Raw genomic sequence first — 27,033 nt, forward strand, 5'->3', positions numbered from 1 at the left:
ACCCTGGAGGGCAAAAGAAATGCCCAGTCCCATTATTAGACATAAAACTATTCATTTCCTAGATTATTTTTTAAAAACCAAACTTATCAAGACTGTGCTTAAACACCTACAGGAAAAAGAAGCCCCTACCCTGTTAAAAAATGGAGCCTTTTGGCCAGGCATGTGGCTCACGTCTATAATCCCAGCACTTTGGGAGGCCGAGGTGAAAGGATTGCCTGAGCCTGCAGGTTTGAGACCTAACTGAGCAACTTGGCAGACTCCATCTCTACAATAAATCAAAAAATTAGCTGGGTGTGGAGGCGTGTGCCTGTAGTTCCAGCTACTCGGAAGGCTGAGGTGGCAGGGAGCAGGTCAAGGCTGAGGTGGCAGGGAGCATGCCACTGCCCTGCAGCCTGGGTGACAGAGACTTCAGCTCAAAACAACCACCACCACAACAAAACAGACCCTCCACAGCACCAGAAGTCGCCTTTCTCCCAGAATGAATCCATTCCCCCGGGGCCTCTGCTGAGGCCTCAGGGGCAGCAGCCCTTCAGCAGAGGAAGGGGGATGTTCTAAGCGGGAGGAGGGTAGGTCGGTCCACTCACCCCAGAGCAGAGGTGGCTCCCTGTCAGGCAGGAAGGGTGATGCAGAGCAAATGGGACAGGGCTCAGTCATCTGGAAGTGCTCAGGGGCAGGGCAGAGGAATGCAGTCGCTCCCCTGCCCAGACCCTTTGACCTTCCAGCAGGGCCTGTCATGTCTCTGGGCGCTAGAGTAGAGACCCAGCCAGCAGCAGCACGGGATGGCCAATGGGGCAGGGTTCCACAGGATGGGAGACAGGGCCTCCTGTGCCCAGACTCCCTGAGGGTCTTGTCAGTCGCGGTGTGTAGACTGGTGGCCAAGCTGCCGGTCATCATAAGTGCTATAGCGCTTCACGTGGATGCGGCGGACGCGGTCCCGCAGTTCAAAGGTCTCCTCATCTTCACTGGGGGAAGCCTGGCTACGGCTACGGCTTGTGGCCTCCAGCAGGGAGTTGTCAGGGACGCGGGGAGTCTCGTAGAGTAGGACATTGAGTGTCTCCTCATAGATTCGGGCCTCTGGGAATTCAACCTGGGATGAGGTGGCAAGACCCAGGGAGGTTTTGCCTCAGAGCGGGAGCAGCATGTTGGAGCCACTGGCCCTATGCCAGTTCTGTAAGGCCCCTGACTCTCATAAGACAGATGGCTGTCTGTCTCGGCTGCTGAAGGGGGGTGAGGGGATGTGCTCTAGGACATAAAGAGACAGAAGACCAACACCCTCCCAGGCCACCCCAACCCAAGATGAAGGGACTAGCAGGCACAGAGGGCAGCTGTGGCCTTGCAGCAGGCCTCGGTCTATCAACAGCTCCAACACAGCTCCACCACTTACTAGCTGTGGGGGTCTGGGGTTTAGCCCTTCGGGGCTGCAGCTTCCCTATGTATGAAGTGAGGGTTTACATCTACCTCTGAGAGTTGTCAGCATTACAGGAAAGGTGGAAATTGCTTGGCTGAATCAAACACATACATAAAAAGCAGCTGCTCTGATGAGTATTACTGCTTTTTATTGTCTGCCTGACCCAGTCTGCCACCCGCCACGACCTGACTGGAGGAAAGAGAACAGGATGGCAAGACAGGCATCTAGCCTGACCTGCAGTGTTGTATCGAGCTTCTGATCCCTCATCTGTCAAATGGGGAGAGGCACCCTAACCCTGCCTGTCTCACAGGTGTGGTGACAGGTGCTGTTGCCACTCCTGTGGCTCCACCAGCACCAGAGACCTGCCCCTGAATCCTACTCCATAACATGGTCAGGAGCCACCAATGCTGACTGTCCCCATTCCTCCCACCCCGACACCAAAAACTGCAGGAGGAACCAGGGCCATCTGTAGACTGCCCTGCCCCACCTCTGGCTGGAGGTCTTTCAGGAGTCTGGGGCCAAGAAGCAGTCAACGAGTCTGGCTACGTCGAGCCCTCCACACTCCATGATCCCCAGATGAACTGCCGTTCCACCCCAGCAAAGCCCTGCGTCTCTGGGACGTACACTCATGGGAGGCAGCCACTCTCCAGGGAGGACACTTGCTTGCAGCCAGGGAGAAACGGGTCAGCTGAGTTTGCGATCACTATCACCTACCACGTGCATCATGTGTGCCTGGCACTGTGTTGTTATTGCTGAGGTAAAGCTGACTGACCAGGAGCACAACCAGTGGGGCCAGAGGGGAGATTTTGTTTTTTTATTATTAAAAATTTTTTTTTAGAGATGATGTCTTGCTATTTTACTCAGGCTGGCCTCAAATTCCTGGGCTCAAGCAATCCTCCTACCTCAGCCTCCCAAGTAGCTGGGACTGAAGGCTTGTGTTACCGCACCTGGCCTAGAGAGGAGGCTTGACCAATGTACCAGTGTTTTGTCTAACTAGAAAGCCCAAGCTATTTCCTCTACACCACACTGCTTCTGTACAGGGTTTTCTCATTTTCATAATATCTGTTAGATTTATACTATCATTCCCATGTCTGCAGATGAGGAAGCTGAGGCTCAGATGGTTTACCCAAAGCCAGAATTCAAACCTGAAACTGGACCAACTTCAATGACCCTGTCCTTCCCACCACACCAAGTGTTCCTGGATGGTCAATGGCCGCTGCCCTCAGTTGTCAGGAACAAGCAGTCCCATTCGCCCCCAAGCCCCTTGTTCTGGCTTTGTCCTTACCAAACGCTCGCCCCTTTTGCTCCTGTGGTAAAGGGCTCAGTGGGAGCTACACTGATTATGCCCTGACCACCCCTGCCATGGCAGGCGTGTGCCCCCCACCTCACATAGAGGGAAGCCCATACCTTCGTCTGCTTCTTCTCCGTAGCATATACAATAGAGGTGCAGCACACCTCTGCCAGCTTACGACCCTGGCCGTAGAAGGACCAGCAGCAGATCTCGTCGCCAATGACGTCCTTGATGAAGAGTACGCGGCCGTTGAAACGCAGGGAGAGCTTGTCAAACAGCTCGATGTTTTTCAGCAGGTGGTCGTCAGAGTTACTGAAAAACCCACGAGGGCCAGCAGGCCGGGGAATGAGGGTCCACCCCAAGGGAAGGTGCTGGGGCAAGCTGGCCCTCCCTGACCCTCCCCTCCGGAAATGAAGACAAGATGCCAGGACAGAAAGGGTCATGGGGCACCCTCTGAGTTTGGGGCCTGTGAGGAAAGGGGATTGAGTTGGTTTTCAGTTAGAACAGAGAGAACTGAGGGGAGGAGGTCTCCTCCCATTACACCCAGAAGGAGGCACGCTGCTCCTTTCCCAGATGTTCCTTCCCTTGCCGTGGGGGTGAGGGTGGCAGCATGCTGTCCACAAGGAGTCACAGGGAGGCCTTTGACTCTGAGCCTGCAGCCACCTGCATATACCCAGCGAGAGGACAGGGGCTGGCGTAGGGGATGGGGGAGCTGTCCCAGTGTGACATACACAGGCAGGCAGAGGACTCCTCCTCCACGGCAAGGTAATGAAAACACCTGGCACAGGCCTGAGGTGATCTATGTTAAGGGCATATTTCATGTTCGATTGTTTATCCCAGCTGGGGTCCCGTGCCAAGTTCCAGCGATCTCTGCCCCGATTTCCCCTCTACCCCTCTGTTCTTCTCCCACTTAGCACAACCGGTTCTGAGACCCAGGCCCACAGCAGACCGTGCTGGGAGTGCAGGTGGCTTCCCCTGGGTCCACTGTCCAGTTCTTTCCCAGCCCACAGCAGAGACGCCCACCCTACCTGGTATAGGAATATTTGTTGTTGCTTCTGTTGTACAGCAGTTTCACCACGGGCTGCAAGGGAGGAGACAGTGAGGGCTGGCCAGGGGCCCGGCATCCCTGCCCGCAGCCCACAGTCTGCAGAGATCCCAGTACCTTCGTGGAAGATTCAATGAGCTTCTCTTCCTCCTTCAGGGATGTAATGATGGGGATATTACACACAGGCTGGTAGGAGTCCTTCTTGTCCTGGGTGACACACAGAGCAGAGAAACTTCTCTGGGATCTTCTGCTTGCCAAGCTCAGCCAGGTACTCCCAGAACCCTTCCATCACCCCCTGCTTGGTAGAGGCATCAGAGATGAGGCTCCTGGCGGTAGAATCTGCCAGTTTGGCCAGGTGCAGTGGTTCACACCTGTAATCCCAGCACTTTGGGAGGCCAAGGCAGGAGGATTGCTTGAGCCCAGGAGTTTGAGACCAGCCTGGGCAACATAGCGAGACTCATCTCTGCAAAAAATAAAAAAATTAGCTGGGTGTGGTGGCTCATGCCTGTAGTTCCAGCTACTCGGGAGGCTGAGGTAGAAGGATTGCCTGAGTCTAGGAGGTTGAGGCTGCAGTGAACCATGATCATGCTACTGCACTCCAGCCTGAGTGACAGAGTAAGACCCCGACTCAAAACAAAAACAAAAAACAAAAAAACTGCCTGCTGGCAAGCAGGCCCTTATTTCCAGAAACCTAAAATCCAGATTTCTTGGCATATAAATTAGAAACGGGTCCTATGTGCACTGCTGAGTGTGAATACCTGGCTGCCAGGTTGCCGGACCTGGACAGCATCTCACGGCATCTAAACTAGGTTTGGACTCGTCAACCACACCTCCCACACAGCCAGTCAGGAACTAGACACTTCTGTCCCAGAAGAAGGGGTGACTCCCAACCTCCCCACCCGCCCACGTACCTGCAGGGCTGTCTGGCACATATTTACTAGCCCCTGGATGAGGTAATATTTTGCTTCAGCCATCAGTTCCTTGATTTCTTGCCGGTTCTGAGGGAGGGTGATGGTATCATCTCGCAGGTAATTCAAGATGGTGCCGAAGTGCTTCCCACATCGGTCTATGAGGATCCAGCCTGGGGATTCAGATGGGCCCGTAGTTACTGTTTGCCTCCAGGGACCTCAGAAGCAGGCCAAGTTCACCTGACCAGCTGGGTGGTGAGGAAGGAGTGATCTGAGCATGAGCCACAGCACAGGATGACACAAGTGGGGATGAAATCTAGCTCACAGGGCCATGCCTGCACTTCACCCTTCCCTGAACGGAGACCCAGTACCTCCCATGAGAGATACGGGCCTTCCAGGCATTGTGGAGGCCACAGAGGCCCAATCTCAGGACACTCAGGCCCAGCCCTGGCAACACAAAATCCACCTGCTGCTGCCAGTGTTCTGCCCACTGCCGCCAGTGTTCTGCCCACTGCCTAGCCTTATGGGGACAGTAATTATGAGAATCAGTTTGATCTGAATTTTTTTTTCAAGTTGGAGTCTCACTCTGTCGCCCAAGCTGGAGTGCAGTGGCACGCTCACAGCCACTGCAGCCTCCACCTGCTGGGTTCAGGCGATCCTTCCACCTCAGTCTTCCAAGTAGGTGGAAATATAGGCATGCGCCACCACGCCCAGCTAGTTTTTTGATTTATTGTAGAGATGAGGTCTCGCCAAGTTGCCCAGGTTGGTCTTGAACCCACGGGCTGACAGTCCTCTCACCTCGCCTCCCAAAGTGCTGGGATTATAGGTGTGCGCCACCATACCTGGTCTTTATCTGAATATTTTTAAAGACTGGATCTTGCAGTTTCAGCTACTTGGAAGGCTGAAGCAGAAGGATCGCCTGAACCCAGCAGGTTGAGGTTGTGGTGGCCAGAAGCATGCCACTGCACTCCAGCCTGGGCGACAGAGTGAGACTCCAACTCAAAAACAAAAACAAAAAAGAATGGATCTTCTCCCTGGAAGATTCATAAATATATGACACTTTACATACAATTTCAAAGACTTCTGAAGTTCTACTGAGGACTGCAGGTGAAGACATCTACACTAGGTGAAGAGGCAAAATGAACCTGAATTCTGGATCTACCAGGCTTAAGCCCTGCTGGATCACTTCCTCAGAAGCCCCTCTGCCCCTCCCCAATACACCCAGCAAGCCCTGATGCCTCACCTTCTTTGTCGGTCAGCACTTCCATGCGCCCGCTGAACATGGCCTTGAGCATGGTGTCATGGCGGGTTAGTGCCCGCACGGTGGTATAGTACAGGGAGCCGCCCACATTGAGCTGGACGTACTTGTTGCCCAGCCCTCCTCCCTTGAAGCCACTTAGCTTGGGTTTGGCCCCTGAGGCTGGGCACAGACAGGTATCCCCCGACATCTCCCGCTGCAGGTAGATCACCACACGGCAGGAGGTAGGCTTGGAAGGCTCCGCCGTGGTGGAAGGGGTCAGAAGTGAGTGGCCAGCAGAGGCCAGAGCCTCATACTCTCTGCGCTGTGAGCGGGAGATGGGAGAGAAGATGGAAGTCAGCAGATAGTGTCCTCAAACCAGGAGGGCCAGCAGTAGAAACACGACCACAGCCGTTCTCTCCTTGTTAAGCCCGAGCACTCCCTGGCAGAGGTAAGTCCCCAGGCAACAGTAAGAAAGACTCTCTTGCTGTTCTTTATTGTTACCCAGTAGCCAGGGCTGGGGGCACAGTCTCCCAGACCCTGCCCTGGTCACCTCACCAGCCTCCGAGAGTGGATTCTGCTCTGGGCAGCAAGGAGGACAAGCAAACCCTCAGAACTAGCCAGAGAGGGCCTGAGGGACACATCACCCTGGGGATCTACCAGTCGGATTCCAGTTATTTTCTTTTCAAGGTTCCCAGGATCCCAGACTTCCAGCCACGCCCACTGGGAATCCAGCCAGCCCAGGAGTTTCCCAGGAGCCAGAGGGACAGGATGCGCTTCCTTCCTAAAGATCTCAGAGTCAGGAGCAGCCTGTGCCAGTGTTTACTTTGAGCACCACCAGGCGTCTGGCTTCAGGAAGGAAAGCAAGGGCAGCTTCAGGAGAGAATGGAGGGAGCGAGGTTGGAGGAAGCTGGCCAGTGTTCTTGGCAGAGGTTACCTGGCCACTGGCTGGAGCTTCCCAGCCTTCCTCTTTGCGGGCACCAGCCTTGTCCCAAGTTCCTGAACGTGTCACCACTTTTTAGAGTAGAACAACTACAGGATGGCTATTTTTGTTTCTTTTTCCTGAGAGGGAACCCAGCCCTATCTCTTCTCTTCCCTCCAACAAGAATGGGAGAAAGGACTAGAAAAAAACAGATGATAAATCTAAAAACAACGAAGTGATCTGGAATTTACAACATCAACAGGAGTTCAGGGGAAGGATTAACGAGGAAAGCACAGGGGAGTAAAGCCAGGTCACCCCTTGTGATTAAGGTTCTGTGTTAAGTTTTTGACTTTCTTTTTTGAGTCAGAGTCTCACTCTGTCGCCCAGGTTGGAGTGTAGTGGCGCTGGAGTGCAGTCCCCCACTGGGCTCAGGCTATCCTTCTGCTTCAGTCTTCCAAGTAGCTGGAACTACAGGTGCACGCCACCACACCCAGCTAGTTTTTGTGATTTATTGTAGAGACGAGGTCTCGCCAAGTTGCCCAGGCTGGTCTCGAACCCCGGGGCTCAGGCAATCCTCTCACCTCCGCCTCCCAAAGTGGTGGGATTACAGGCGTGAGCCACTGCGCCTGGCTTGCTTTTGACTTTCTAAAGAATCGCTAAAATTAATTCATGAAAGAAGAAACGAAATAGCTAACATTCATTGCGTGCTTACTTCATGCCAGATACTAGTGTAGGCATTTAATATATACTAGCTCATTTAATTCAGCAATAAAATGATCAGGTGTCCACTGGGTTAAGCAGTAGGGGATGACGAAAAGATACTGTCATTGTATTTAAGGAGCTCAATGATGCATCATAATATTAACTAGAATTTATTTTTAAAGAGCACTTATTGTGCTCCTGTGTACCAAGCACTGGGAATACAGAAGAGAACACGTGCAGAAGAGTCATGGCCTCATGGAGCTGACATTCTAGTAGAAGGAGACGGACTACAGACTAGGAACCAAACAGACAATTCCAGAAGGTGATACATACAATACACATAATACAACAATGATCAGAGAATGCAGAGGGAGAGGCACTAATTTAGACATAGGGACAGGGAAAGCCTCTTTGGGAAGGTGACATTTCAGCAGAGGTCTGAAAAGAGCATTCTAGCAGATGAAAAACTAAGTGCAAACTTCTTATCAGAAAAAAGTTTTAGGAACAGAAATATGGTCATGAGGCTGGTGCACAGAAAAGGAGAGGGAAGTTGGTTTGATGTTAAGTCAGGGAAGGCAGGTGCTGGATGACATCGAAGAGTTTGGATTTTACACAAATTGCAACACAGAAAAAGAATCAATTGGAGGCTTATAAACAGCGGTGTAATATATGATTTGTTTATAGCATATTTGAAAAGATAACTCAGTTGCCGGGTAAGAAAGGGATGGTAAAGGTGTGAAACAAAGTGGAAGACCAGAGGAAGCAGTAGTCTAGCAAGAGATGATGAAGGCTTGGACCACACTGGCAGTAATGGAGACAGGGAAACAGTGGAACTTGCTCATTTAATTCTCACAACATGCAGGGGTTTACAGTGGCTCATCATCTCTTTCTTGTAAGTGTAACCCAGAGGCAGGGCACCAGTGTTCCCAAGTTTACAGCTTGCTCTCCAAGCAGTGCTACGTTAGCACAATGCCAAACCATGTCAGTTTGTTAGACTGAAACTGTCCCTGAAAAGATCCAGATAGGTTCCTGGGAAGAACGTCCCAGGAAGGGCCAGAGGGGGTGCTGTGTGAAGCAGTGAATTCCTCTGGGGCTTGTCGGGGAGCCTCTTTCATCTGCCTCTGGGATAGGGTACAGATGAGATGAGCCCTCACCAGGAGACTGACCAATGAGTAAGAAACACTAGAATGGTATGAGATCACCTTACCTTTCTCTGCCCGCCCAAAGGAATATATCCACCCCTTAACAGGTTTTAGCCAGTTTCCCAGGTATTTTATGTCTAGCCCCAACGTTCCCAGGATCAAAGAAGCAGACATACGTGTTCTGCCAAACCAAAGGAACTCAAAGGCTAGGCTTGCCAAGAGAGGAAGGCAAATTCAGAACTACCTATTCTTTTCCTACAAAGCAATTGCTTTGAGCCCCTGGATGACGTCAGCTCAGATTCCGCCCAGACCAATGGGTTCCAGGAATCCTGTGGCAGGTGACGCCTCTGAAAGTAATTCCAGTGAGAATGAAGTTTCCACCGATAGCCTCACTGCTTGCTCTTCCTTCCGGACTTTGGTGTGGGTATCTGGGGATGCCTGGGGCTAGGGGCGGGTCCGTGTCTCACTCAGCGAAGCTAATGGGAACCCAAACAGAACAAAAGGCAAACGACCGCGGCGGTGGAGGGAGGTGGGGTCCTAAAGGAGGAAGGACCCAGACACCCGTCGGACACTGGGTCGGAGGCAGTGGGGGTGGGGGAGAACCTAGCAGAAATCCCAGGTGCAAGGTTAGGCTTCGTCCAGAGGGTCCTGGGGAAATTTAGCGACACCCAGAGTCTCTTGAGGCCGTTATAGGCTCTTCCCCAGCCCGGGCCACTGCTCACTACCGAGAAACCGAGCCCGGTTCTCACACCCATCCCTGGGGGAGGACTTGAGTTCTCCATCTCCCCGACACCGTCCCACGCCTTGTCCCCAGGTCCCAGCCGAGCTCGCTTTGCCCGGGTCCGTCCATCCCTTCCCCGAGGGCATTGGCAGGCCCGGCTCTCACCGTCCCCGGGGGCGCCTCTCTTCTCAGCTAGGTGGTGAGCAGACTCCGTGTAACCCCTAGCCTGTGGCCGCCTGCCCGCCAGCAATCCCGGGCTGTGAGCTCACATCCTGCGCCCTCCGACTCCGCCCGGAGCCGCACGCGGCCCAGCCCTGTCGGCCGGGGAGACTGAGACTACGTGGCCCAGCATGCACTGCGCCGTGCAGGGCGGGGCAGAGGCAGAATCTTCCGAGAGTCTTCCGCCGCGAGAGCGCAGATACTTCCGGAAGGCGCTAAGGCCTCTGGGTTTTGTAGGCAGTCATCTCGCCCCTCGGGCCTTTGTTTCCCAGCAGGCTCTCTGGCCTGGGGTGTGTAAGTGCTTCCGGCGTCAGACCGGTAGTGATGTTATGGGTAAATAGGCTCTGTAGCCGTGGCAGCGGCCGAGGTGGGCCGGCCGGGGACCCGCTGCCGCTGAGCGGAGGGAGAAACTGCTTGTCTGTATCAGCCTTGGCAGCGCCGCGCCGCGGCTGCGGGGCCGGCAGGTAGGCTGTGACTTCGGGTCGGGGGACGCGGGCGGACCGGGGCGAGAGGAGCCCGACGGGCCCGCGCCCCGACGGAAGGCAGTCCTAGGCGGAAAGAGCCGGGAGAATTCCGTCCGACCCTTAGGAGCGCTTTCATGCCCGGCTGAGGCCTGGAGTTTGTCGCGTTGATGCTCGCTAAGATCTTATGAGCAAGCTGCGGTCCGGATATGTCCAAGGAGTTCCCATAGTCAAGGCAGAGCCAGCTTCATCAGCCAGGCCTTCCTTTTTGCCCAGAACCTCTTCTACTCCCATGGATGGAGCTCGCTTGCAGTGCCTAGCATGGATCTGGGCAGCCGGGGAGCAGCGAGCCTGGCACCGCCCTTATCGCGGGACTCAGGCCCAGCTCTTGTGCCGGGCGCTGCTCAGCTGATAGTCGACTGTGAACCCTCTCCCTACACCCCTTCTTCCGTCTTACCCATCTCATTAAACTATCCCCTCCAGTCATACATTTGTGCCAAGCCAGATTCATGGAAATCGTGCCTGACTCTTCTTTCCTTAACTCATCCCCAAACCAGCACATTCATTCATTCCATCACTAAGTCCCACCAACTCGACTTACAAGTCATCTCAACTCGGAACACTTGTCTTCAGCTGCAAACCTTGGTTACTGCAATAGCCTCTATTTGTTTCCACAGTCATTCATTCCACATTTACTGAGTGCCATGGGCACCGTGCAAGGTGTTAGGGTTACAGTAATGAACCAGGTAAGGGGGCCTTGCCCTTTAGTTCCCTCCAGTTCGCTCTCCCCACTGAGCAAGATGGTCTCTCCTAAGTCTGATCATGTTACTCTGCTGAGAATCCGCTGGCTGCCCATTACTGTTACCCATTACTGTGGCTTTCAGAGCCGGGTGATCCAGCTCTGGCCTCCCTGTCTAGCCTCTTCCCGTTGCATTCTCCTTCTTACTGCTTCAGTCGCACTAGCCTTTCAGTTCTTGGAATACTTCAAATTTCCTATTGTCTCAGGATCTTCACATGATTCTCCTGCTTGGAATGCCTCGCTGCTCCCTCTTGGCAAACTTTTGAACATCCTTTAGTTCTCAGTCTAAGTGTCACTTTTTCAGAAGGTCTGTGCTGATGTTCCCCCCTCCACCTTCCATGTATGAATTGTGCCTTACTGCTGCGGTTCACATAGCACAATGAGCCTTTCCTGATCCTATGATCACAATTTGTGATTACTTCTTTACCTTCTGTCCAGAGGCATTTTCTTTACTATTGTATCCCCAGTGTAGGGACTTGGTAGATGTTTCTGAATAAATGCATGCTTTCAGGGAAGGGACTGAAAGTTGAAGCAGATCTTTGCTCCCTCATGGTACTTGAATCTTTTTTTTTTTTTTTTTTGAGTAGGCGTCTCATTCTGTTGCCCAGGCTGGAGTGCAGTGGCATGCTCACCTTCCACCTCAGCCTTCCACACAGGCGTATGCCACCACACCCCAGCTAAGTTTTTGATTTATTACAGATACAAGGACTTGCCATGTTGTCCAGGCTGGTCTCGAACCTCTGGACTCAGGCAGTCCTCTCACCTCTTCCTCTCAAAGGGCTATGATTACAGGCGTGAGCCACCACACCCAGCCGGTGCTTGAATCTTTCTGGAGCAGCTGGTCTGATTAATCACCTTGCAGCTATGGAATACTCAGATTATATGCGTAACTAGAACAAGCAGGAAGGTAGAGCTTTTTGAAACGCCCAATAGGGAAACTGTATATGATCAAAATGTTTTAAAAGAAAGATGCTAGCTCACTTACTTCAGTGCATTTCAGTGAGACCACAGGCTAGGACTTATAAGACAGCCATAGATATGCATTAGTTGGCCCACACAGTGTTGGATGTGGTTTTTCCCCCCTTATTTTACATTTTTGAATTAGGCACCAACATTTAAATATCAGATTTCTGGGCCTGTTGAAAACTAAGTTGTGGAAACAGTGGGATCTAATTCTTTTCCAACCATTGCTCCTCCTGTGGCACACCTGCCTTGGACAGTCACCCCCAGAATCACCCCATTCCAAACAGAACTTCTCTAAGGAAGCTGGAAGGGAAACAGGTGAGGCTGGGGGAAGTGGGAGCAGAGGGAAGGGGCCAGGGCATGCCAAGGTGATGGTAACTTTTGGAGCACCTGGGCTTTAGAATGGGCATGGCAGCCACTGTTAGGCTGGACCTAACTAGCATTGCCTCCTTTTTAAAATAGGTAATGTGTTCTTTTTTAATTTTTAAAAAATATTTTTGCTGAGCTAGAATGAGGGTGGGTTTTCAGTATTTTCTTCCCAGGATTGAGGTGTCCTTTGGACCAGGAATACAAGGTGGGCTGGAAAGAGAGAAGATGTCTTTTGTTGGCTCTCTGTTAACAGAAAAACATCCAAACGCCTTAGCTTAGCGTACAGGGGCTTGCTGTTCTGGCTGCAGCCACCTTTCTAGCTTCCTCCTCTTTCGTGCCCTAGGCAGAATAGGCCCTGACAGTGACTTCAGGATTTTGTGCTGCTTTCTCTGCTTGGAATGCCTTTCCCTGGCCTCCTGACTTGGCATGTTCTTGCTGATACTTATTCCTTCTTGTGTTTTCTGCTAGAAAGACACTGACTCAACTTTGATTCCCAGTTCAGTATAATATCCTGTAGCATACATTTTGGGTAATATTCTTTTTTTTTTTTTTTTTGAGTTGGAGTCTCACTCTGTTGCCCAGGATGGGGAGTGCGTGGCACACTCACGGCTACCCCAGCATTGACCTGTTGGGCTCAGGCGATCCATCCACCTCAGACTTCCAAGTAGCCAGAACTACAGGCATGCGCTACCATGCCCGGCTAGTTGTTTATTTTAGAGACAAGGTCTCACCAAGTTGTCCAGGCTGGTCTCGAACCTGCGGGCTCAGGCAGTCCCCTCGCCTTGGCCTCCCAAAGTGCTGGGATTACAGGCTGAGCCACTGAGCCTGGCCCATTTTGGGTAATCTTCTTACTCTGGCCTCTTCATTCATTTTATTTATTTTTGAGATGTCTCACTCTGTTGCCCAGGCTGGAGTGCAGTGACACAGTCGTGGCTCATTGCAGCCTTCACCTCCTGGGCTCAGCTGATCCTTCCGTTTCAGCCTCCTGAGTAGTTGGGACTATAGGTGCATGCCACCATGTCTGGCTGATTTTTAAATTTTTTTTGTAGAGACGAGGTCTCACTATTTTGCTTAGGCTGCTCTTGAGCTCCTGGGCTCAAACAGTCCTTCCACTTTGGCCTCCCAAAGTGCTGAGATTACAGGCATGAGCGACCATGCTTGGCCTTTCTTATCTTTTAACCCTAATTTCTAATTCACTCAGATTTCTTCTTTCATTTGCTTTTTGTGTTCCAGTACATGCATTTGAAAAGCCTTTTCACGTGCTTTTGGGTGCATAACTGGGGACATATAAACATGCTTATGGCTCATATCTTAGTTCAGATGTTACCCCTGCATCCCAGGTTGACGCTCTTTGCTCCTGTGGCTCTTTGGTGGTGTTTCTGAACAAGCGCTTATAATGTGATTTTTCAGTTTCCATGTCTGTCTTCAGCGAAACCATGTGCTCGTCTGGGCGGGCACCGTGCTGCTTCCTCTTTGTACCCCAGCATCTAGCAGTGTTGGCATGTAGAAGGCACTCAAGAAGCGGGTGCTGAGTGAACGATGCCTGTGACAAGCAAGCGAACTTTATTCTTTCCTGACCCTTGCTCCCATGACACATCTCTTGACTTCTACTGTTACCCTTTCAGAGCAGAACTTCTCTAGGGAACCTGGAAGGCAACAGGTGAGGGTCAGAGAGGTGGAAGCAGAGAGGAGCCGGAACCTTTGGGCCATGTGGGTTTTGGGCACTGGTGTCTAAATTCAGGTGTGGGGTTGGGCTGACAGCAGGCATTTGCTTGGGTGGCTGGGGAGTGGTTAGAGATTGGGCTGGTTTTTTGCAGCTATGGCCAAGGATATCCTGGGTGAAGCAGGGCTGCACTTTGATGAGCTGAACAAGCTGCGGGTGTTGGACCCAGAGGTTACCCAGCAGACCATAGAGCTCAAGGAAGAGTGCAAGGACTTTGTGGACAGTGAGTATCATTTGGGGAGACCTGGTGCCACTCAGCTTCGGGCTACTGTTTTAACTGTACCCCACCCCCACCCGTCTATAGCACTTGGCCCTACCAGAATGGAGCTGCTGGCTCCCTGGAGGCTTTGCCTGGCCTCTGAATTTCTGTGTGCCACCCACCTGGTCTACCTGCCCTCTTATGCTGTCATGTAGTCCCACAGAACATCAGTCAAATCAATCATTGGGATGGGTAGGGCAGGATGTTTTCAGATATGCCATCTTTGATTTCTTTTTCTTAGAAACCTTAAACTTTGTGGGAGCAAAACCGTGGCTTGAGGGTGGGAAATAAAATTATGTACTCATGATTTAATCTCTTGCTATAGTCTTCTCAGTGGCAGGCTCTCCATTATTTGGAGTTAGAGGTAATGACTGAAGTTTCTAGAAGCAGCTCAACAGACTTAATGAAGTCCTCTTTTGGCTAGAGAGCTCCTGGAAGTCTTCTGTCCCAGCCCCAAGCAAGCCCAGTGCCAGTTGATACAGAGCTGGCTGTAGCTAGAGCAAGGGATTTCTGAGTCCTCTGGGGGCTCCCTAAGTTGTGGAGAGAGCTTGTTGGTCTGGTAGCTTAGGTTCTGTTGCATCTTCTGTGATTGCTGTGTGCATGCCATCCCACCTTTCTGGGCCTTAGTTTCCCCTCAGTAAACTGGGGTTCTGTCACATCAAAGACATTGAAATAAGTGGATGGGGAATGAGGCACTTAAATGCTGTGAGCTCTGTACTCACTCTGGTTGCAGGTGGGAAGCCCCCATTCCTTCCATGAAGTGAAATCTAGTGTGTCTGTGGCTAGTCCAGAGGCAGCGCTTGCGTCCTAAGGCAGTCCTTTCGTGAATAGTGGTGCTTCCTGCTACTCCTGGGGAAGCAGGACTGGGCTCCACCTAGAAGGTGGGCCCGCCAAGGGTCTAGTGCCTTCACATCCTGAGGTAACAGCAGCCGGCTGGCTCAGTGGGGATATAAAGTCCAGTTATGCCTCGGTCCAGCTGGCCACTGTTCTCTAGTCTGACTCCAGATTAATGGTGGGAAACTTAGACCAGCAGGCACTAAGCTTTTTAAGATATGAGGTCTTCTACTCAGGAGGCTGAGGAGAGAGGATCATGGGGGCCTAGTAGTTCAAGACTGCCAGTGAGCCATGATCATGCCACTGCATTCTAGCCTGGGTGACAGAGTAAGACCTTGTCTTTTTTTTGAGTTGGGGTCTCACTCTGTTGCCCAGGCTGGAGTGCAGTGGCACACTCATGGCCACAACAGCCTCAGCTTGCTGGGCTCGGGTGGACCTTCCGCCTCAGCCTTCCAATAACTGGAACTACAGGTGCATGCCACCACGTCTGATTAATTTTTTGATTTATTGTAGAGATGAGGTCTCACCAAGTTGGCCACGCTGGTCTCAAACCCGTGGGCTCAGGCAATCCTCTCATCTTGGCCTCCCAAAGTGCTGGGATTATAGGTGTGAGTCACTGTGCCCAGCCTTACCGTTTTTAAAAAAGAGACTGAATCTCACTCTGTTGCCCAGGCTGGAGTGCAAGTGGCTATTCAACCTCAAACTCCTGGGCTCAAGGGATCCTTTGGCCTCAGCCTCCTGAGTTGCTAGGATTACAGGTGCATACCACCCTGCTTGGCACAGCACTAAACTTTTAACACAAATTAAAAGGGGCATTAGCCCTGCCCTCACTGCTTCGGGATGGGCTGAGGAGGGAAAGTCATGATGCTGAGAAAATAAAACATTTTATTTTTGTTCTTTCCCTAAAAGAAATTGGCCAGTTTCAGAAAATAGTTGGTGGTTTAATTGAGCTTGTTGACCAACTTGCAAAAGAAGCAGAAAATGAGAAGATGAAGGTAAGATCAGCATGTCTTGGCCTGGGACTCTGGTTCACTAGCCCCTCATTCTTCTGCCCTCTTGATTTGCTTAGGGGGATGAGTGGGTAGGTGGGTTATTTTATATAATTAAAGTGAGATTTAGTAACAATTTCTAGTCCGCTTAGCCTATGAACTTCTATACTAGTACACTTTGTCGTTTCTTCATTATTCCCATCAGCACTAACCTAGATGGTTTTAGCCTCATTTTATAAATGAAGAAAGGCTTGCATGGCTTAGGTGACCTGGAGAATACTTCCAGGCCTGCCTCAAAGCCACAGTCCAGTTCTCATCAGGCACTTTGGGATCAGTAGGTTAATCCTTCTGACTTAACCAAAAGTTTTGGGGCTTCACTTTCTTTTCCTTTCTGGGCACTTTCGTAGCTCTCAAATGGCCCCTCCCGTTTGAGGACTTCATGCTGTAGACTTTTTTTTTTTGAGTTGGAGTCTCACTCTGTTGCCCAGACTGGAGTGTAGTGGCCGCTCCTGGCCACCGCAGCCTCAACCTGCTGGGCTCTGGTGATCCTTCCGCCTCAGTCTTCCAAGTAGTTGGAATTACAGGCGCGTGCTACCATGGCCAGCTGATTTTTTGATTTACTGTAGAGATGAGGTCTCGCCAAGTTGCCCAGGTGGGTCTCAAACCCGCGGGCTCAGGCAGTCCACTCATCTCGGCCTCCCAAAGTGCTGGGATTACAGGCTGAGCCACCGAGCCCGGCCTCAGCTGTAGACTTCTTAATGAAGCCATGACCACCTTTGGCAATACTGTCTCCTAGGCCATTGGTGCTCGCAACTTGCTCAAGTCTATAGCAAAGCAGAGAGAGGCCCAGCAGCAGCAACTTCAAGCACTAATAGCAGAAAAGAAAATGCAGCTGGAAAGGTAAGAAGTCATGATGTAAAGCAAGTTCTTTACTCCACCGAGTTCCTACTCTTCTTTCTGGAATGATCATCTCGTCCTTATCATTGTTTTTTCAGGAATAGCATCTCCCTTGCCATCCTGATTTGATTTTCTAAATTACATTTGATGAGAAGGAAATAGAAAGCTTGTTAGTCTTAAGCCACTTCTAGTCGCTTGAGCATGACAGGGCCCATACAGCTAGCTCTGAAAGACTTTCCTAGCGCAGGACATTTCTCAAGGGGGCTCTGGGTAGGGTTCTGCCTCTTACTATCTTTCTTTCTTCATTCTGAACTTGTGCCATTTCTTGAAATTATTTAAACCTCTATATTCTTCTCTAGAGGAATTAAGTCTGTGGTTTACTTCATCCTTTTTCAGGGCCTCTAACAATTTTGTTTTTCAGGTATCGGGTTGAATATGAAGCTTTGTGTAAAGTAGAAGCAGAACAAAATGAATTTATTGACCAATTTATTTTTCAGAAATGAACTGAAAATTTCACTTTTATAGGAGGAAAGCAAAAAACAGCCCCCAAAACCAAAAAAACCTCTGTACCATTCCAGTGAACTAATGACCTAAGTATGTCCCGTGAGATGGTGTGTGAGGAGCACAGCCCTCTGAAGGCAGTACTGCAAGTCTGGGGCACTTGTTTTAAGTATCGGGGCACTGTTGCTACTGGTGGCCATGCATTGTGGGTTCACACCTCTCACATTCTTAGTCGGAACTAAGCAGTTTGTAAACTTTGATCCTTTTTTGTAAATTCATAGCTTTGGAAGGAAAAGCAATAAATTATTGTTTTCAAATGGTTTGATCTTTCTTCCTGTTGCCCTTGAAGTATGTTTAGCCCCTTGTGAGAGAACACTGGATTCTCTAGTCCCCAGTCCACAAAACAAACCAGGCAGAGGTCAGCAGCTACCTTTATTTGGACCAGACATGAGCCATACACCACTGATCAGACCAATACAGCTTGTGAGCAAAATGAGCAAAAACAGAGAGGACTGGCTGGGACTTGTCTGCCATCTTTTTTTTTTTAAGGGTTGGCCTTCTGCAGATTTAGAGAAAGCTGAGGGATTACTAAGCACTGATATGACCAGACCCTATATGCACATGTCATACCTTACTGGCTGTCACCCCACCCCCACCTTCCCTTCTCCTGAGAACAGGGAAATGGGTTACACTGTATCAGGAGGGGGGAAGTTATCCATGAGGGAGCCACACTTCTAGATCAGGCTTGAGATTCTAGACTTCAGAGTAAGCGACTTGTATCAGGTGGTCTCTAAAAACATGGAAGACTAAAATTTGGAAGTAGGTGGATAAAGAGATTTTTTTCCTCTTCTCTTGGGATGCCCTGTTTAAAACAAACAAAAACACTTTCCAGTTCAACCCACTGCTGACTGAAAGACATGCTAGTGCTAGGGCTAAACCTTAAGGAAAACTAAGTTTGAACCTCTTTTGTATAATATTCTGTTTCTTCCAGGGACAGAGGTGGGGACAAGAAAACAGCATTTTTAGACTTTTTACCATTTTGTCTGTATAAGCTACATAGTGTTTTATATGAATATTAAGGAGGCACAATTCCAAATTTCAGAATGGCGCAAAACACCCCACTGTTCATTTTGCTGACTGGTGATGTGCTCTAGAGAACCAGGAGCAAAGGGTTTAGTCAGGGATGGATGTTGTGGGTCGAGTGACTCACAAATATGTCAAGCAGGTCACATTCTCAGAAGTTTATCCAGTTTTTTATCTGGTCTTGCTTTTAGTAATCCTGCAGCAGAACTTAGGCACACAGTGAGGCATTTGGTATCACTTTCCTATAACAGCCCACACCCATCTGCCCACCCTCAGCTGATTGGTCTATTTGTCCCAGTGCCCTTGGAAGGTGAGGGTTTGCTGTGGCTCCTGCCACCATCTTGCTCTTGTGTGTTGCTGTGGCTCCTGCCACCATCTTGCTCTTGTGTGCTGCTGATAGTGTGTTTCAAATGCTGCTGAAGACATGGGTTCTGAGCAGTGTGCCGTGTTGGGTCTAACAGGCAACTGCCCTGTGAACATCTCTCCCCGGGCCAGGGGTCATTCCCTCATTTTTTCTTTCTTTTCTCCTCATGCTTGTAGAAGGGGCTCCGCAACATGAAAAGCAGAAGGATGAATGGGATTAGTATGTAGGGGGCATAGACACACACAAGAGTTAGTCGTTCATGCAGAGTCTCAGGTCTTTGTCCTTTGAAACCACTGGCTTTGGAGAAATCCTCAAACAAAAGCGTGGAGAGAATTGGAATTAAAGTCGTCATTGTGTGAACTGAGTAGAGGATTGCTGGGATTCGAATCCACTTGCAGCTTCCTGCAATAGTCAGGGGAAAAGAGACAAGGCTTAGGTCTGTTCCTGAGCCCATGGACGTCCATGATATTCTCTACCTGTCTTTGCTTGCTGCTCCCATCTATCCCCTTCCCCAGTTGGAAACTCGGAACAAATGGAAAACTGGATGCAGCTAGGACCCCAGCTCACTGACTGCCAAAGAACCAAAGGTGGGGGTTGGAATATAACTGAGAAAAGCTGTAGGACAGTTAAACCACCATTACCAGTTAAGCCTGTTAGGTCTAAAATGCAAGGGGAGGGGAATCCTCGCCCCATAGCATCTGTTTGTTAAGTAATTATATATAGATGAGAGGATCAAGAGTTGGATTCAGTGACTCCAGGGGCCTCCAATGGGAAGAAACAAGTACAATTACCAAGTACATGGACATGGCCACCCTCTTTATGAAACACTGTAAGAGTAATTTATCAATAAGAAATTAATTCCTTTAGGGATAACTTGATGCTACTGCTTGCAAGTCATTATGATTCTGTCCAAAGCAGAAAATAAAAGCCAGTAATAAAATAATTATACGGGGGAAAAACACAAAAGGGAACAGCTCATCCTTCAAGTGGCCTCAGGTTTTATGAGCAAGATTTCCAGGTAACTGAGGCAGCTATGCAGCCCAGCTGACCACAGACATTAGCCTGAGTCACATTAATGCCTTTACAGCAGTGGTCCCCAACTTTTCTAGCCCAGGGACCGGTTTTGTGGAAGATAATTTTTCCATGGATGCAGCGGGTAGGGGGCTGGAATCATCAGGCATTAGATTATCATAAGGAGTGCACAACCTAGATCCCTTTCAGGCACAGTTCACAATAGGGTTCATGCTTCTAAAAGAATCTAATGCTGCTGCTGATCTGACAGGAGATGGAGCTCTGCTTATCTGCCTCTCACCTCCTGCTGGGTGGCCTGGTTCTTAACAGGCCACAGACTAGTACCAGTCTCTGGCTCAGGGCTTGGGGACCCCGGTGTAACAAGATCTATCTTGGTTATTTCTGCCAGATTCTATGGCACCTGTACACAAATTGCAGGGACTATGCCTGTCTCTTGGAGATAATTTGCCAAAAGATTTCTGGGACCTAATCTTTAAGCAAAAATGGGATTTTCCCAACCCTTTACCAACCTTTGAAGAAGGCGTATGTTGCAAAGGGAAAGAAAGGCAGCTGAAACACAAGCTCGCAAAACAGGAAGGATTTAAACCACACTGGGGGATCCTGTAGCAGAGGGTCTTTGAACTCCTTAGAATACCACTTCAGCAGGTTTCTAAACTGAAAAAGATAATGATCATGATGAGTAGCAGCTGCTTGGACAGCTCAGCTCCAACCCATTAGAAGATGCATTGGAAGAGTCATTAGGTTGCTCTCTTGGCAGCAGATGGCACACCCAGCTGGCTTTTGTGACACAGCCTGGATGGTCATTTAATAAAAACTAATAGCCCTAACTCAAGTGTTACCTTCTCTGTGAAGTTTTCCTCAACTCTTCCAGCCCCTTCTTTGTGTTACCCAGCATTTGTTCATACCTCTATGGTAACACATATATCCAGGTGTGTTGCCCGCTGCCAAGAGCAACAATAAATAGCTGGCACATAGTAGGCGCCAAGGACGTTTGCTGAATGAAGAAACATGACATTTCTGCCAACAGTATCATTCTTTGTATATATGAAAACCATCCTGACGTGTTTCCTTTCACAACAGCAACTCTACACCAAACTCCGAAGGCGTTCCCTCAAATACATAAATGAATTTAATTTCTCTTTCTTTTCTTGGGGGGAGGTGGTGGTGAATAGGGAAGCAAATGTAACCTTTGTGAAGATGTAAGTTTGGACACTTTACTATCGAAAATAAATTTCTTATTCTTAACTCCCCTAATTCTAAATTTTTTTTTTCCTTTTAGGAGCCAGTGGGATACTAGTGAAAGAACAAACTCTGCCCTAAACCACAACCTACATAGCTTCTAGGCTGCGCAAGACTTGAGAGTTAGCAGTTTCAGTTCTAGTTTGGGCCCCACCCCTCATAATTGCCCTCTCAAAATAAAAGGATGCAGATCCACGCTGACATGGGTACAGGCTGGGGAAGAAAGAATCTGAAGCTGTCCATTTTGGACTCTTCTAGGAGCCCAAAGCCTAATGCTCTCAGCAATACAGGGACTACCAAAGGCCTGTCATATTTAACCTGGTGGTGGCACTGAACTGACACATATGCCTTCAAAGCCAAAGGAGTCTTGATATTATAATCGATAAAGGCACTCTGGCCAGACGTGGTGGCTCATACCTGCAATCCCAGCACTTTGGGAGGCTGATGTGGGAGGACCGCTTGAGCCTAGGAATTTAAGATTAGCCTAGGCAACATAGCAAAACCTCATCTCTACAAAAAAAAAAAATCAGCTGGGCGTGGTGGCTTGCCCCTGTAGTCCTAGCTACTTAAGAGGATCACTGGAGCCCAGGAGGTAGAGGCTGCAGTGAGCTGTAATTGTGCCACTGCATTCCACCCTGGGCAACAGACTAAAAAAAAAAAAAAAATTCAACTCCAGGATAAGAACTTATCTTACAATGGAAAATCCAAGGATTTTTTTTCTGTTAATGTTTAATCAAGATAAAGGCTCACTATTGTGAAATGGAGTCCCCAGTGCCAGAGCTTTAAATAAATATCCAGAAACAAACATTCTGTTAGGATAATATTAATTTCAGAAAGGCTCTGGCTAGATAACCAATTTATCGACCAAAAACGACTAATTTGTATTTGAAATTTAAATTCATAGAATACCCCTTGATTCCTCCTGAGTACTTTTCAGGACAGTGATGTGGGAGGAACCACCCATACAGGTTAGGTCAGGGCTCTATTTCCTCATCTGTCAAATGAGCAACTGGGACCAAATGTTTTTACAATTCTTTTTTGCTTTTTAGATTTACTTTAAAAAATACTGAAGGAAACAACCTGCTTTAAAAGATTTACTGCAAAGCGGGGCTCGGTGGCTCAGCCTGTAATCCTGTGCTTTGGGAGGCTGAGGTGAGTGGACTGCCCAAGCCCGCGGGTTCGAGACCTGCCTGGGCAAATTGGCGAGACCTCATCTCTACAATAAATCAAAAATGAGCCGGGCGTGGTAGTGCGTGCCTGTAGTTCCAGCTACTTGGAAGGTTGAGGCGGAAGGATCGCCGGAGCCCAGCAGGTCGAGGCTGCAGTGGCTGGGAGCACCCACTGCACTCCTGTCTGGGTGACAGAGTGAGACTCCAACTCAAAAAAAAAAAAGATTAACTGCAGAATTTCAAAGGAATTCTGGTCCTTTTAAACCTCACTTTCTATTCAATTTGTATACCATCTCTCAGGTCCACTTATTTTATAAACTGAGGCAGACTTGTATAGCACTACAATTTCTAAGGGCTGCAGGATGAGACTGACAAAATTTTAAAATAATTGAATCAGCCAGTTCTCACAATCAATTAGGACCCAGAGGAGGCCTGGCCCAAAGGTGGGTAGGAGAGACCCATTCTCCCTGCCAGGGTGGTGAGGAGTGTGGGATGACCTGGGGCAGAGTCCCTGGTTCTGGGCAAGGCTCTTAATCTCCAAACACTTGTTTCCCCATCTGTAAAGCAGGGCCAGTAACTGCCTACCTCACTGTTGGTAAGACACAATGAATTAATGCATGCAGTTTTTAAAACAAGGGCTAGCAATAAGATTACTTAATTGAATGTACTCAAAACAAATTTTTTTTTTTTTTTTTGGAGATGTTCAAGTTTATTTTTCTATCTTTTGAGACAGTTTCACTCTGTCGCCCAGGCTGGAGTGCAGCGGTATCTCACCCACAGCCTTGACCTCCTGGGCTCCAGCAATCTTCCTGCCTCGGCCTCCCAAGTAGCTAGGACTACAGGTGCACACTACCATTACACCCAGCTAATTTTTCTGTTTTCTGTAGAGACAGGGCCTTGCTTTGTTACCCAGGGTGGTCTTGAACTCCTGGGCTCAAGCAATCTTCCCACCTCAGCTTCCCAAAGTGCTGGGATCACAGGCACGAGCCGCCATGCCCAGCCCATGCTGCAATTTTAAAAGGACTAAATTCAAACATCTCCTAGGCCTGTAATCCCAGCACTTTGGGATGCTGAGGCAAGAGGATCACTTGAGCCCAGGAGTTTGAGACCAGCCTGGGCAATATCGCGAGCCTTCACCTCTACAAAAACTGAAAACTAGCTGGGCATGGTGGCACATGCCTGTAGTCTCAGCTACTCAGGAGGCCGAGGCAGGAGGATCACTTGAGCCTAGGAGTTAGATGCTGCGGTGAGCTGTGATCATGCTACTGGACTCTAGTCTGGGTGACAGTGAGACCCCTCCAACCCCCCCCAAAATAAAAAATTGCAGCATACAGCTAGTCACTAATAATTACTTATCCTTATTATCTTATATCACCTTACATCTGACTTATCTCACCTTTATCAATTAAAAGATCTACCTGGCCCGCACACATGGATTTCTAGCCTAGGGGTTGCTACTGAACAATCTTGCACTTCTCTAATTTAGAATGAGAACTGACTGATTGCAGATCCAGGCGCTCACCTGTTTTCCTGTATTTTAACAGAAGCAATGTTACCTAGCTGCAAATGATACTACAAAATGCTTCCAATCCTCTCCTTCCTATATTCCAATCCAAATTAAGTTCTCTGTTTCATAATAAAGTAAGAGTTTTTCCAAGTGCTGATTTGGTTCAAACCAAGAAAAAATTTAATTTGCAAATTTCAGCTCAGCCACTATGTGATCTCCCACAGGTTTTTAGTTATAGGGAAAAACTTCTATTTAGGGAGGAAAAACAACAGATGTTAAATTTTGGCATTTTTCAAAGAGAATCTGAAAATAACTCTAGGGTTTTATCATTTTCCCCATAGAGAAGCAGCAAAAATCATCATTCTCAACGTCAAAGACACAAGAGGGAATAGAGGCACAGGCCCTTCAAGCCAGGATGCCCCTGTGCTGCTGCCTTCAAACATCATCAGACACACAGAGACAGTTTCTGGCCAGATCCTGCCTACATTGGCCCGTGGGCCTTTTGCAGCAAGTCAACATTTAAAAAAATAAAGCTGAGAAAATTTTACCAAATCAAATGTATACATTTAAACGGGGTCTTTATGAAGCTGGGCACCTTCTATATTTTGTGAGGGGTGAGCAAGGAGGACCTGTAGGAATGGCTCATTCAGAAAGGATAAAGAAACCAACAGCTGTTAAGTCTGGAATGGCTACATGGAGTAACAGGCATCCTGCCTGAGTTTTGTTGGCTAAGTAGGTCTCAAAAACCATAGATATGGCAATACTGTAATAGGTTCTTTCTTCAGGACAACTAACGGCTAGTGCAGAGCCGAGATAGCTTTAGGAGTCATGCTCTATCTGGCCCTGTGGCAGGCTGAATAATGGCTCCAAAGATATCTATATCCTGGTCCCTAGAACCTGTGACTGTTACTTTATTTGGCAAAAGGGACTTTGCAGCTGTGATTAAACTAAGGATCTTGAGATGGGGAGATTTTCCTGGGTTATGTGGTGGGCTCTGGGTGTATCACAAGTGTTCTTATAAAAGTAAGGCAGAGGGAGATTTGCCTGCAGAAGAAAAGGCGGCAATGTGACAACCTTGAGGCAGAGGCTGAAGTGATGCAGTCACAAGCCAAGGAACATTGGTAGCCACCAGAAACTGGAAGGGGCAAGGAACAGATCCTCCCTAGAACCCTGAGGAGAACCCTACTAACACCTGATTTGGGCCCGTAAGATTCATTTCAAAATTCTGCCCCCAGAACTCTAAAAGAATAAATTTGTGTTAGGTCACTATGTATATTTGTGGTAATTTATTAAAGCAGCTATAGGAAACGAATACACCCTTTATATGTTTGCGCTTATAGTTTAACGCAACTCTCTTATTTGACAGTTGAGGCTACAGAGCCTTGACCTGCCCAAGGCACCAACCAGTTCTTGAACCAAGTCCCCAGGCCGCAATTCCATGCTCTTGCCACACCCTACCTACGCTTTTCCCATGGAAAAGGAGGTCAGGGGTCTTCCCAGTTATGTTTGGTTCTCGAAGCAAACAAAAAGGAGACTTGTGGGAGTGGGGGAACATTCCTGAGCAGTGGTCTTAACCTTTGGGGAGAGTTAGACCCCTGGAAAGGTCATGAAAGTTATAGACTCTCCTCCCAGGAAACACAAGGCACACACAATTTTGCATACATTCTTGGGAGTTCAGGACCCTTGGGAACCCCTGCTTTGCAGAGAAAAGACGTTTAACGGGAAACAGAGGCCGAGTCAAATCTTTAGGCAGACAAGTCAGTCTTGCCTACAGTTCTACAGACAAGTTGGAGAAACAGAACTGAGAAAGGAATTGGATGGAAGAGGGGGCTAACAGGGTCCAGGCAGGAAAAAGGCAAGACTAGTTCTGGTGGACCACCACCACCGACAAAGCATTAAAGTCAAGTCTGGGGTAAAGAATCCTCTCCAGCAGTCAGGAAATGGGACTTTTCATCTTTATTTCTACTCAGAGGATCATTCCTGTTCGACCCCCAAATTAAAAGGGCTGATATGAAAAGGTATTCATTTACTGCTGAGCTTCTGAAGATCCTGCCCTTGAAGCAGTAAGGATCTGTGACTGCTCAAGCTCCACCAACCAAGGTGCTAAACCTTTAGACAAGTCTAATTCTACTTGGGGTTTTTTTTTCCTTTGGGGTTAGCCTGGTACGTGAAAGCCCTTCCAAAGAACACAACTTTAAAACAAATCCAACGTGAGATTTTAGACACTGGTTCATCCAGGCTACTTCCCTCAAAAGCTGGCACGTGGCCAGAGATGGAATCGTGGGAGCCTTAAACACACCCAGGGAGCAAAGCGTTTGCCCCTGCGGTCAGGGAGAGGGGTCTGGGATAAGGAAAAAGCCTGAGGAAGATATCGAGTTGAAGAGAGGTAAGGAGTGGACCGGGGTACTGGACAGGACCCGCGGAGGGCGGGGGTGCGGGAGGAAGGGGGGCAGAACTGGGAGGAAAAGGGGACGTCCTGAGGGACGCAATCACAGCGCGAGCGGGGCCTCAGACTCGTCGACCGCGGGCAGGGGACAGGACGGACGCCCCTTACCTCGGCCGGGTAGAGTTCTCGCGGCAGCACCACCTGCAGGTCCATGAACAGGGTGATGGGGATGTGGCTGAGGAAGTAGAGACCCAGCAGCAACTCCACGCAGCGCCTGGCGCCCAGGACCCCCATCATCCGTTGGTTGAGCCGGGTATTCGCGTGTGGAAAGACGGTCGGAGTCCGCGCGCTGTCTCGGGGCGGCGTGCCACGGTCGCCGCCCCGCCCCCTTGAGGCTTCGCAGGGTGCTCCCATTGGCTGTTAGACAAGGGGAAGCGCGCAGGCAGGGGGCGGGGCTCCTCGCGGGGCGCGTCCATTGGCTCGTCTGAGTATAGCGCGTGGAAGGCGCCCCGCAAGCGGTTTTCATTGGCCGTTGAGAGCGCCGCGTGGGCAGCCGCTCAGCCACGTTGGCCGGCGCGCGGGCGCGGCGTGCAGGCCCCGGATGGTGGGGGTGCGCCGTGGTCCGCAGGCTCAGAGCGGCCGGCGTGGTCCCTGGGCCCCGGGCGGCTGCCGGGTTCTCTCGTGAGTCTGTTCACTCACTCCGTGCGTGTAGTATTGACCAGCGCCTACCACGTGCTAGGCATGGCGCTCCCAACGCTTGGATGTCACAGAGCAGAGCAGGCCGGTCGGGGTTGGGGGTCTGGGGAGGTAGCCAGCCCAATTAAGAAAGAAGCAGGGGGACGGACCCGAGGGAGATAAAATTG

The 27,033-nt window shown here is 49.6% G+C and overlaps 3 protein-coding genes across 13 annotated transcripts; 1 reads left to right on the forward strand and 2 right to left on the reverse strand.

The window, feature by feature from the left end:
- Window positions 1-385: 385 nt before the first annotated feature.
- On the reverse strand, window positions 386-9,821 carry TNFAIP1 (TNF alpha induced protein 1). 2 transcript variants are annotated; one of them, XM_008066716.2, is made up of 7 exons: window positions 9,542-9,821; window positions 5,896-6,214; window positions 4,656-4,825; window positions 3,862-3,951; window positions 3,728-3,780; window positions 2,816-3,011; window positions 386-1,087 (listed from the first exon to the last, which is right to left on the reverse strand). In XM_008066716.2, the coding sequence occupies exons 2-7, from the start codon at window positions 6,098-6,100 to the stop codon at window positions 851-853; spliced, it is 951 nt and encodes a 316-aa protein (XP_008064907.1). In that variant the 5' UTR covers window positions 6,101-6,214; window positions 9,542-9,821; the 3' UTR covers window positions 386-850. The 2 variants fall into 2 exon arrangements, with proteins under 2 accessions (XP_008064907.1, XP_021572575.1); XM_021716900.1 differs by having other exon boundaries at window positions 9,646-9,731.
- A 91-nt stretch (window positions 9,822-9,912) lies between these two features.
- Window positions 9,913-25,057, forward strand: IFT20 (intraflagellar transport 20). 9 transcript variants are annotated; one of them, XM_008066721.2, is made up of 6 exons: window positions 9,913-10,059; window positions 13,617-13,847; window positions 14,005-14,133; window positions 15,913-15,998; window positions 16,789-16,892; window positions 17,311-17,709. In XM_008066721.2, exons 3-6 carry the CDS (start codon window positions 14,007-14,009, stop codon window positions 17,390-17,392), a joined length of 399 nt encoding a protein of 132 aa, XP_008064912.1. In that variant the 5' UTR covers window positions 9,913-10,059; window positions 13,617-13,847; window positions 14,005-14,006; the 3' UTR covers window positions 17,393-17,709. The 9 variants fall into 9 exon arrangements, with proteins under 9 accessions (XP_008064912.1, XP_021572577.1, XP_021572578.1 ...); XM_021716902.1 differs by having other exon boundaries at window positions 13,813-13,847; XM_021716903.1 differs by having other exon boundaries at window positions 16,988-17,707.
- TMEM97 (transmembrane protein 97) lies at window positions 17,805-26,584 on the reverse strand. 2 transcript variants are annotated; one of them, XR_002482451.1, is made up of 4 exons: window positions 26,339-26,584; window positions 20,379-20,523; window positions 18,855-19,239; window positions 18,780-18,819 (listed from the first exon to the last, which is right to left on the reverse strand). XR_002482451.1 is itself a non-coding variant. In XM_008066717.1 (3 exons), exons 1-3 carry the CDS (start codon window positions 26,582-26,584, stop codon window positions 18,980-18,982), a joined length of 651 nt encoding a protein of 216 aa, XP_008064908.2. In that variant the 3' UTR covers window positions 17,805-18,979. The 2 variants fall into 2 exon arrangements, 1 of the variants encoding a protein (XP_008064908.2); XM_008066717.1 differs by having other exon boundaries at window positions 17,805-19,239.
- Window positions 26,585-27,033: the final 449 nt, after the last annotated feature.

The sequence above is a fragment of the Carlito syrichta genome, unplaced genomic scaffold (genome assembly GCF_000164805.1).
Source record: "Carlito syrichta isolate Samal-C Ts95f unplaced genomic scaffold, Tarsius_syrichta-2.0.1 Scaffold309091, whole genome shotgun sequence".
In the NCBI taxonomy this organism is placed as follows: domain Eukaryota; kingdom Metazoa; phylum Chordata; class Mammalia; order Primates; family Tarsiidae; genus Carlito; species Carlito syrichta.